Source organism: Nelumbo nucifera, chromosome 5, assembly GCF_055504915.1.
Source record: "Nelumbo nucifera cultivar China Antique chromosome 5, China Antique-T2T, whole genome shotgun sequence".
Taxonomy (NCBI): Eukaryota; Viridiplantae; Streptophyta; class Magnoliopsida; order Proteales; family Nelumbonaceae; genus Nelumbo; species Nelumbo nucifera.
Genome location: NC_142653.1, coordinates 7,957,957 through 7,969,146, shown reverse-complemented (window position 1 = coordinate 7,969,146; position 11,190 = coordinate 7,957,957). Strand labels below are relative to the sequence as shown.

The 11,190-nt window shown below is 37.6% G+C and overlaps 1 protein-coding gene across 9 annotated transcripts in view; it reads right to left on the bottom strand.

Moving 5' to 3' along the window:
• Positions 1 to 3,463: 3,463 nt before the first annotated feature.
• LOC104607991 (transcription initiation factor TFIID subunit 4b) overlaps positions 3,464 to 11,190 on the bottom strand; it is a 41,104-nt gene continuing 33,377 nt past the window's right edge. For all 9 annotated transcript variants that reach the window (XM_010273820.3, XM_088887706.1, XM_010273829.3 and 6 more), the window contains 3 exons: positions 5,468 to 5,533; positions 4,872 to 5,136; positions 3,464 to 3,956 (listed from right to left, as the gene is read on the bottom strand). In XM_010273820.3, the coding sequence (XP_010272122.1) occupies positions 3,775 to 3,956; positions 4,872 to 5,136; positions 5,468 to 5,533 (513 nt within the window). In that variant the 3' untranslated portion in view covers positions 3,464 to 3,774. The remainder of the gene's footprint in view (positions 3,957 to 4,871; positions 5,137 to 5,467; positions 5,534 to 11,190) is intronic.

Below are 11,190 nucleotides of genomic sequence, written 5' to 3'. Positions count from 1 at the left end.
AATAAATAAATAATTTATATAAACATATACAGGTGTCTATATACCATGTTTATCTGTGTGCAGAGTTAGATCGACAACACCTCACACTTACCTCACGTGTAGGGGTGTCAATGGATCAATTTTTGGATTGGACGGGCCAACAAAATATTTATTGGATTGGATTACACTTGGTCCATTCATAATGAATTTATATTATATTAGGTTGGATTTATCCCGTCCATTGATAAAAGACATGAAAATGAACCAAGTTTGGGTTAGAACTTTGAATTAATTTAAATTAAAACAAATTTGAATAAATTAAATGGTTTGAACAGCAAAAATATGATCCAAAATATTCATTAGATTAGATTTGGACCTGGTTCATTTGTAATGGACCGCTCAAGCTTTGGAACTACAGGTGGGATTGGGAATTTGAGATCAATGAGGACATAGCCAGCAATGTCTAAATCTCACTAAACCCACCGCTGGTTCCAATCCGATCCGATGAGTCCATTACAAATGAACCAGGTCCAATCTAATCCAATGAATATTTTGGACCATTGGATTTTGATTCCGTCTAACCAAACAATTAGAATTGGAATAGCCCATTCTGATTCTGATTCCAAACTCTTATTCCCACGAACCAAATGGGGCCTCAGTGTTTTCACCCTCCTAAATTGTCTCTACTGTCTATAATCTTTTTTTTTTTTTTTTTTTTTTTTTTTTTTTTTGGGGGGGGGGGGGAGTCAAGGCAATCTTTGGAAATACGATGTTTTACTCTTTTTTTTCTTTCTTCCATAGAAACTATTGTTAAAGTTCCGTTAATCCTCCCTTAGAGTTAAAACGATGTGGCAAAAAAAATAAATGGAAGGTTCATGTACAAGGTGAACCAAGGGGTCCATAGAATGTGAGCTCTAGCCTTTTGGGCTGGTTTATAGATTGCTTGAGGCATTGGTCTTGTTTAATATGAGATGCTCAAATTATTACTTGGCTGCACTTGAATCACACCTCTATGATTTCTTGGAACTTGTCCATTACTAATAAACATGCATGTGCTTTGCACGTGGCAATTCTAAATGATGATAACGATAGTAATAATATATCCAAAATTTTCTATAAATTTTATGTATATTGTATTTTTTTGTTTCTTTATTATTAATCGAATGCAAATTGCAAAATCCAAATCTGATTATATAAACACCTCATCCAAATGTGTGATAATCGGGTCAATTTGTGAAATTTTAAGTATCACTGATAGGCATACTTGCTTGGTAGACTCTTCTTTTTGTAGTGTTTTATCTTTTTTCTTTTGTTCATTTATCAAAAATATATGTAAGATTTAAATAGAGGGAATTAAATGAGGTGAAAAGTATTAGTTCAATTTATAATTTAAACCTTACAATTAAATATGGAGTAAATTCAAAAATAGTCAAAAGAAAGTTCCACAATCTTATTTATATTTTTAATAGTAGTGTAAATATAGAATTATAGATACATTCAATTTTTTTTTTTGTATTTTGTATGTAAAACTAATTATAATATATCACACCTACTTTTTATTTAATATGATAAATACATGATATTATACATGTGCCTGAATGCTTTTTTTTATAAATTTTGATGTATTTTTTATTATTTGTTATTTTATTAATTTCTATTATTTATTTATGATATTAAAGGTTAATACATTTAACCTAAAAGTTGAACCATTCATATTTTGTTAGTTCTAAATTATGTATTTCGTTTTCATTGTCACTAAAAATAATTATTGCTTATTACACTTGTTTTTTAATGTTATTAATAAAAATATCATAAATGTGTCTAATTTCCTAGGTTGATCAATTTGATTCAAATAGTTGAATTGCTAAATTACCACTTGGGTAAAAAATGGTTTTGTTTTTAAATCACTTTTAAAATAGATGGGTTTATATTGTTAAAAATATTGGCATATATCTAATTAGTAGCATTTATTAGTGAAAATAACTTAAAGATATAAGATTGATACCTTAAGTATAAGACTTAATGAGAAAGGATTAAATTAGGTGAAAAACAATAATTAAAGTTAAATTTTCAACCCTTACAATTAGTGATGGATTAAATACATAAATACGAACATTTGAGTAATCATTAAATCTGACATTAAAAATATAATAAAATAACTTTTATACCCTTTCTCAAACAAAAAAATAAAAGGTAATTTTAGTCCAAAAATTTCACATTGCAATATTGCATTCACATTTTTATATATGATATAGGTATAAATTATAGCCGATTGCAAGAGCCTTCTTAATGGGTCTTAGGATTCCTTTAATCTCCTTCACACTCATACAGGAAATCATGTGGATCATCGTTTAGCAAAGTTGCTTATAATCTTTCAAAAACTCACACTTGGTCTGCTATTCCTTCCTTTTTTTTTGCATGTACTGATTGAAGATTTGGCGCAATGAAAGTTGCCATGTGGCGTTCTTAAAAAAATGATTCTTATACCAACTTTACTAATAAATACATATTAATTGTGTAGATTTAGATTGGAAATTTGGAATATTCAAAACCGACCAAATAATAAATGAAATTTGGGTTGCTTTATTGGATCAAATTTGAATTCAAACACTTGATTCCTCTAGTCCTTTTCTTCCTTTTTTGTAAGACTAAAGCCAAATTTCATTCAACAGAAAAAGGATCAGATGTGTTGATGGGGAGAAAAGAAAATCCTCTCTTAACAAAATAAAATTTGGAGAATTACCCAACCCTGAAACAGAGTGCAGAAGACCAAGTGACAACCTTGCAAGATGGTGAGCAATTCCTTTTAGCATATTTGCTAATATGCTGTTTGCAGACATGAGAGCTCGAGACTGCTTAGGCTGGATAATATCATTTGATGGGATACAAGGAATACAGGGCCCTGCTAGGCTCGAACCTGGACCTAAAGATTTGCGCCCAATCAGAAGGGGCGAAGCCAGGATTTTCACTTGGGGCGTTTTTTTTTAGAAACTTTGAGGACACCATAAATCTACAAAGGAAAAGGGGAGTGGCCTGTGGGCTGTGGCCCCTACCTCCCCCCAAACTTATATTAAGGCTGTGTTTGGTTTGTAAAGATTTCCCTACCTTTTCCTTCAATCCAATTATCCAAACGCAGCCTAAATGTGTTTTCAAAACTGTGCTGTCTTATTTATTTATAATTTTTTGTGTGCGGAGGGGGGTGCAATCTCAGCAAATCTAAAAATTCTATCCGTTCTACCTAACTAACAACATAGCTAGTCCGGTCCCAGTTGGACAATTATGAACTATATAGGGCTCGGGTTATGGTTTGAAAATTTAATAAATTGCCACCGCACCCTTAATAATAAATAGCCTATTCAAAGTTTTTTTTTTTTTTATTTAAAAGACGAATAAGGCTTCATAAACCTGCTTCCCCCACACACAATAACTGAAAGGTGGTCAAACACATTAAAAATCCTAAATTACGAGTGAATATGCTGATTACTAGACTGAATTGTTACAATGTGGATTAGAAGACTAGGGTTCAATTCAAAACTATAGAATAACTGATTACAAACATAATTTATGTACCAAAAAGAAAAAAACAAAAAAAGATTACAAGCATAATGATAGAAATTATCTCAGCCACAGTTAGTTCCCAATGAAAGCCCCAATATAACTTGTGGAATAAGAAGAGAAACCTAGACCATCTGTACAGTGCTCTCCTGGACCGCACATAGGTGTTGAGAGACCGGATTGTAGTAATGAACTGCTAAAAATGCACATTTTCTTAACACAGTACCCGGTGCCTGAGCATCACCTTCTATCAGTTGCCACAGCATCGCTATGCATCTTCTCATACAAGCGGTAGATCAAAGTTGATCTCGACATTTGTGGCTCCCTTTCCAGCACTGCAATCACATCCTTGACAGAAATTGTAGGTGAGACCTTTGTTTGGGACACGACAACATGACTCCTACCAAATTTTCCCACAGGACCTGTTGGAAAACCAACAAAGGAATCAACGCTTCGAAAATGAAACATCTATATCTAATTTGTTTTACAGTAGTCGGGTTGGTTTATCAGTAAAGTTAGTAGGGACTAGGGACTCAGGTGGGGACAGTAGCAGGGTGCACATGAGGCTCACTGGCCATTACCAGAGAGCCTGCTGTTCCACTGGTCTGATCCTGTACCTCCGCCTTCAGAGTGACACCAAATGATCATCTCAACTACAAGGCAATTGGCACAATGTAGCATATCTATTTTAGACAAAGGTTTCACCTACTGGCTATATGACTTGCTCTTGGGTTAGATACTTCATACTTGCTATATGACTTGCTCTTTCTTTAGACCAATCTAGCAACTGTAATGGTCTGAAATCTTCTGATGGGCAAAAAAATGTGGTACAGTGCAAGGGAATGAAGGGATGATTACTGCCATGGTTCTATACTCATAGGTTTAACATGAAAAAGTGCCTCTACCCTTCACCACCATCCGAGCTGGCATATAAGAGCCCACCTCTAACCACAATGAGTTGAACCTGCAACTAAAATTCAACTAAAGCTGTGGCATAGAGGCTGGAAGACTCAAGTTTAGTCCAGCTTGCTATAAAGAATGTTCAGTCCAGCTTACAGGTACACATAGTCTTCAAATCCCCCCCTTTGGGGGTTAGCATCCCAGACTGAAAGCTTCACCAAAATTTCAGTCATATAATTCTTAAGGTTAAATATAATGTATTAATAAAAAAGTACAAGAGCATCTTTATGAGAACTCATGCATAAAAAGTAGCCATGCATTGGACTACAAATATCTGCCCAGATGCACAAGAAATGCCATGCACAACTTATGTACAAAAAAACGACAATGAAAATAGAGAAACTTCCCTAAATTCTTAGCAAATGGATTTTACTTACCAGATGATGCAGCACCAGCAGTGGGACCCTTGTTTTCTGCTTTTTGACTGTCCTTGGTGATTCTACTGGACGTTGACAAAGGCCTGCGACTCAAGTCTTTACCTAGTAGCACACCAGATGCCATATCTATTCCTCCTTCACGCTTCTGCCGAGCTTGCTCTGCCATGAGTTGCCATTTTGAGAGCATGTCATCTCCTCCAACAGCTGCTCGGGCAGCAACATTTGCTGCTGTTGTTCGCATTTTGTCATCTTCCTCTTTGCTTGACTGTATATGTAACGTGAAACAACATGAAGCAGCCACCTTTTCCAAAGTGTAGGATTTGTTTCATCAATGAACCTAGACTTCTATAAAATCATCATCATTGATGAAACAAATTCCCCCTCAGATATACAACACACAACTGAAATGCTAGATTTATCACAACCTTATAATTAACACATAGAATTTTCCTCACCATTACCAATTTATTTATTTATTTTGATAGTAAAGATAAACTTCATTAAAAAAAAAAAGAAGTTACAATAACAGGTTAATGTTCTGCTTAACCTGGCACATTTATTTTCAATTTTAAAATGCACTTTCTACTAATCAATACCTTTTGTGCTTTTAGACGAACTTCATCTTTATCCTTGTCACCATCAGCTCCACTGTTTCCCTCAGCCTGCTTGGCACATAAGTTGAAACCAGCAAGTAAGCATGCCTTTTTTTTGAAAGTTAAGTAAACATCTTGCAAAACTGTTTTATCAACATTTCTAACAAGTTTGTCAATAATGAGGAGAAAAACTATATCTAAAATTCTAAATAATATTGAAAATGACAATAAGATGTGAGAAAGTCATAGTGTCAAGGCACAATATATTGAAGTGATATCTAAGTATCTAACAAAACCATTAAACAAATATCTGTAAATTTTTATAACCCATAGAAAATATCAAGAAGAACCACATCCAAAAGCCTGCTTCATATGGGGTGGAGAGATTCAAACTCTTTTTTAAAAACCCAACAAGTTTTGCAGTGGGGATGGTGCTAGGATAAGATTTTGGGAGGATGAATGGTGTACAGGATAGCTGAACATGATGTTCGGATCATACAATGTTATTAGATGAGGAGAGATCAGCTGGTGTGGTGCCCAAAGTTCAGAAGACAACTTTGACTGGGAGGTGGAGGACTGCATTGAGTGGCTTGACAGGCTACAAAAAACAAAGATTTCTTGCTCTTCAAGGGATGAGCTGTGGTGGAAGGAGTGTAGGAATGGAAGATTGTGAAGTCATTTTATGCAGCTTTAATTCAAAATCAACAGGAGTCAGTTCAGGTTGAAGGAGTGTGGGGCAATAATCCTATTCCACCAAAAGTGGAGGCTTGTGCTTGGCTTGTTGCTATAGATAGTATTTTAACGGAAGATAATTTGAAGACCAGAGGTTTCAGCATGGCTAGTGTGTGCCATATGTGTCTTGAGCAAGAAGAGACATGGAATGAGGAGTTGTACCAAAACTTTGCCCAAGGTCTCTGTTGTATAATGCTTTAAATGGCGTCATACCTGCTGAGACATGGAATGAGGAGTTGTACCAAAACTTTGCCCAAGGCAGCCATTGTATCCATTGTTTAGGTCTGTCCCCCACAAAGCATCGAAAATATGTCTCGATGCATCTGTTGAAAACTTCGGTCTGCCCATCCGATTTTCCTTTTGAAACAGGTTGTACTTTGATAGCTGATCAACCACCACAAGTAGGACTGATTTGCCTTTTGAAACAGGTAGGCCCATGATAAAATCCATTGAGATTTCATCCCATACTTGATTTGGGATGCTCAAGGGCTGTAGAAGGCTGGCTGGTTGTTGGGCTTCATACTTTTGTCTTTGGCAGACATACAATAGGTGATGTAACTCCTTACTGTTTTCATCATGCCTCTCCAATAATAATGTGTTGCCAGACGCTTGTAGGTTTTGAATATGCCTGAATGACCCCCTATAGCTGAATCATGAAGGAGTTGTAGTAATTCTGCTACGTGGGCTGACTTGGATGGGATAACCAATCGACCCTTGTAATAGAGTGTCGAGTCACGAACTGAATAACCTGGGGTCAAGGCTAGATTCTGGGCCCATTTGACCCTTAATTGGCCAGTTCTGGATCTTGAAAGGCTTCAACTTTGAGCTGCTCGAGTAATGGATAACTAGGCTTGGAGACAGTGAGTTGTGCCAACTCAGGTAGCCTGGATAGAGTATCAGCTGCTCGATTAGTTGTACTAGGTTTATATTCTATAATGTAGTCATAGCCCATGAGTTTGTGGGCCCACTGCTGCTGTTCAGGTGTGTGGAATTTCTGATCAATCAGGAATTTCAGACTCTTGTGGTCTGTCTTGATGACAAATCAGCGGCCCAGTAGGTAAGCCCACCACTCCTGGACTGCAAGTACAATGGCCATGAGCTCCTTCTCATATGTTGATTTAGCTTGATTTTGTGGTGAGAGTACTTTGCTGAAATAGGCCAATGGTTTCCCCTCTTGCATTAAAACAGCTCCTAGACCTGTCCCAGAAGCGTCACACTCAAGTGTGAACTGCTTTGAGAAGTCGGGTTATGACAGAATTGATGGTGTGGAAATAGCTTACTTTAGGTTAGTGAAGGCTTGTTGGGCTTGCTCACTCCATTGAAATGCATTTTTCCTTAATAATTGGGTCATTGGGTGAGTGGTGCTATCAGCCTTGCATAATGTGGTATAAAGCGCCTGTAGTAGCTTATGAGGCCTAGAAAAGCCTGCAAGGCCTCGACTGATGTAGGCATTGTCCATTGTTGAATGCAAGCAACTTTCTCCAGATCAGCCATGACCCTCCCTTCTTTGACCATATGGCCTAAGTATTGGACTTGTTTTTGTCCAAAAACACATTTCAAAGCCTTTGCATATAGTTGATGTTTTCTCAGAAGTTCCAAAGTGATGGATAAATGTTGTAGACGAGAAGCCCAATCAACACTATATACCAAGATATCACCAAAAAATACTAGAATAAAGCGGTGCAAGTGGGGACAGAATACCTCATTCATGATGGCTTGAAAGGTTGCCAGTGCATTTGTCAATCCGAAAGACATGACAAGAAACTCATAGTGACCATCATGTGTACGGAATGCCGTTTTAGGAACATCCGCTAGATGCATCAGAATTTGATGGTAACTGACTCGTAGATCAAACTTAGAAAATATGGTAGCAGCATGTAAATCATCCAATAGCTTATCAATGATTGGAATGGGGAACCAGTCCTTTGCTGTGATCTGATTTAGAGCCCGATAGTCTACACAAAACCTCCATGTTCCATCTTTTTTCTTGACTAGAAGGACGGTGGCTGAATATGGGCTTGAACTGGGCTGTATGAATTTTTTCTCTAGTAATTCTTGAACACTTTTCTCTATCTCTTCCCTCTCAAATCTGGGGTAGCGGTAAGGTCTAACATTTCATGGAGCTGCCCCCGGAATGATCTCAATTCTATGGTCCATGGGTCTAGAAGGAGGTGGATGATTGGGTTCTTGAAAGACATTTGAATAGGTGTTGAGTAACCGTTGGAGTGCTTGTTGGTTTTCCAGTGGCGTGGCTGCTTCCTTTGGACTTGTTATTTTGTTAAAACTGGGCTGGTATTCAATCCCATATGCAATAGGAGGGGTTGCCCTTCACTACAACTAGTCTTGAGGATGGCTCTTAGTCCTTCCTATTGCGGTGCACCCTTAGCCACCCCGTTTAGATGATACTTTTGTCCATTAATGGAGAAATCCATTGTTAGTCTTGACCAATCACATACAACCGGTCCCAACTGTTGTAGCCACTACACAACTAATACCACATCTGCTCCACTCATCTCTAATGGATGGAGGTCCACTAGAAATGAATGTTGTTGTAACTTCAGGTGGACCCCTCTAGACATGCTATCACAACTGATGTTGTTGCCATCTGCTACATGTACACTGAATGGCAACACCTGTTCTTGTGTTAGGCCCAATTGTTTGGCTGTCATTTGGGTCACAAAGTTGAGAGATGACCCGTTGCCAATTAGAACTGAAATTGCTCGGCCCTGTACTGACTCAATCACTCTCATTGTCTGGGTGGAGGTCAGTCCTATTAATGCATGAAAGGATATCTCAGGTGGGTCTGGCCCATTCTCAGATTCTAATTCAGTAGGTATCGCAATGGGTGTGTAAGGGATTTCCTCCTAAGGTTCAGCTTCATCTGTCTGTAGTATGAATAGTTGGGGATTCTTACATTTATCGCCTGGACCGAACTTATCGTCGCAATTATAACAAAGACTTCTATCTCTTCGGGCTTGCATCTCGGCCGAAGATAATCTTCTTAATGGCATTGGAGCGGGTACAATGGCTTGGGCCTTAGGTTGAGGATTTTCATCCTACCCATGGGTCTGATTTATTGTAACTGCTGGGCTGGATCCCAGGATAGAAGGATTACCTGGTTGGTTTAGTTGTCGATTCCAAGACTATGGTCTAGAGTTGAATGTGTTCGGTCGACCCAACCTTTTCATTCAATTAAACCTTTCTTCTTGCAATTTTGCCAAACCCATTGCCGCCGATAGGGAGGTGGGTTGCAGGGACTTCACTTAGTGATTTAAAAGGTGCGCCTACGCGCACAGGCAAGGCGCATTTTGGGGTATGCGCCTCGCCCAGGTCCTAGGTGCACCTCTTTCAAAAGGCACGTGCCTGGTGTGCCTAAGCGTGCGCCTGATGCACCTTGCACCTCAACCTAGGCACACCCCTTTCTTCTCATTCTTGTACACTTGATGTAAAAGAAATGCAAACGAAAAGTTCTTTTTAAGTACCCTATTGTTCTTTTCTTTTGTTCTATGCATTCATTTCTCCAAGCTAGAATCAAAAGGTGTTCTCTACTTTCTTGTGGAGATGTAATTAAGGGGAAAAATCCATATGATTCCCTGAATGGGCCTTACCCAAAATAATAACTCAATCACTTGATTTAGTGAATTATGTTGCACGAGAATTTATTAAAATTTTCACACCAATAGAGATGCATTCCTTTCGCAGTCTGCTGGGGCATATGGAAGGAGAGGAATAGAAGGCTCTTTGAAGATTCAAAGTGTGAACAAGTTGGTGGCAGATATTGGCAAGCTTATAGTTGATTGGATAATGATCCTTCCAAGGTTTGCACAAGTGGCTAGATAAGAATATTGCCACGCCCCTCGAGGGAAGCCCGAACAAATCTATGTTAGGGTCTGAAATTCTTATTTCTCACATAAAAAAATCATGATTTTATAACTTTCATCGCCTTTTAAGAAGATATTTTATTGCAACGAATGAATGAACAACATTAGCAAATAGGGGGTTCTCGGAGCTTCGGTGAGCGAGCAAATAAAATCATTATTTTTTATGTGAGAAATAAGAATTTCAAACCCTAACATAGACTTGTTCGGACTTGCCTCGAGGGGCGTAGTACAAAGGCGACTCATAGAATCAAGAATGCAATATGTTTAACATCACATTAGCTACTTGAAGCAATGCAATTAAAGAAAAAAAGAGATTGTGGCTTTTACATGCTTGAAAATGCTTTATATGTTTGCTTTTATTTTTAACTTTTCATTTGAATACGCTTTACATGTTATATTTATGTATTTTAATTTTAGATAATAGGTTTTTTAAAACATTTATTTTAAAAATTAAGTTTATATTTTTTATTAACATTATGTTTACTTTTTTTTTAATTTTTTGCATTTTTTTTAATTTTTTGGCTTTTTTTAATTTTCTGACCTTTTTATTTTTTAGCCTTTTTTTTGTAATTTTGCGCCTTGATAAAAAAGGCGTACGCCTCGCCTTGTGCTTTTAAAGCATTGACTTCACTTCTATTCTTATTTCTTCCTTTAGGCTACCGATGAAGCAGATTTTAGGCCACCCATGAACCCTTGTCGACAGTCTTTCGAACTCGACTTGGTAATCCCTCACAAATCTAGTTTGTCTGAGTTTTGAGAGATTCTCATCATAGTTTTCTAAGCCAATGGGTCCAAAACAGATGTACAAACCTTTTGTGAATTCAGACCAAGAAGCGACAAGATCCAGGAACCATTGGAACCACAAGATTGCTTCTCCTTCCAAGTTGAATGAAGCGACAAGAACTCTTTGATGGCTAGGTGTATCATGGTATTCAAAATATCTTTTTGCCCTAAAGATCCAGGGTATGGGATCCTCACCTGAATATTTTGGGAAATCCAGTTTTGCTGAACAAGTTGAGGCTCAACCAAACTGACCGCCCCCTTGATTTCTGTTGTTTCCTTCTTGGTCGCCATCGTGGTTTCCTTCTCTTGAATTTTTCTCCATCAACATGG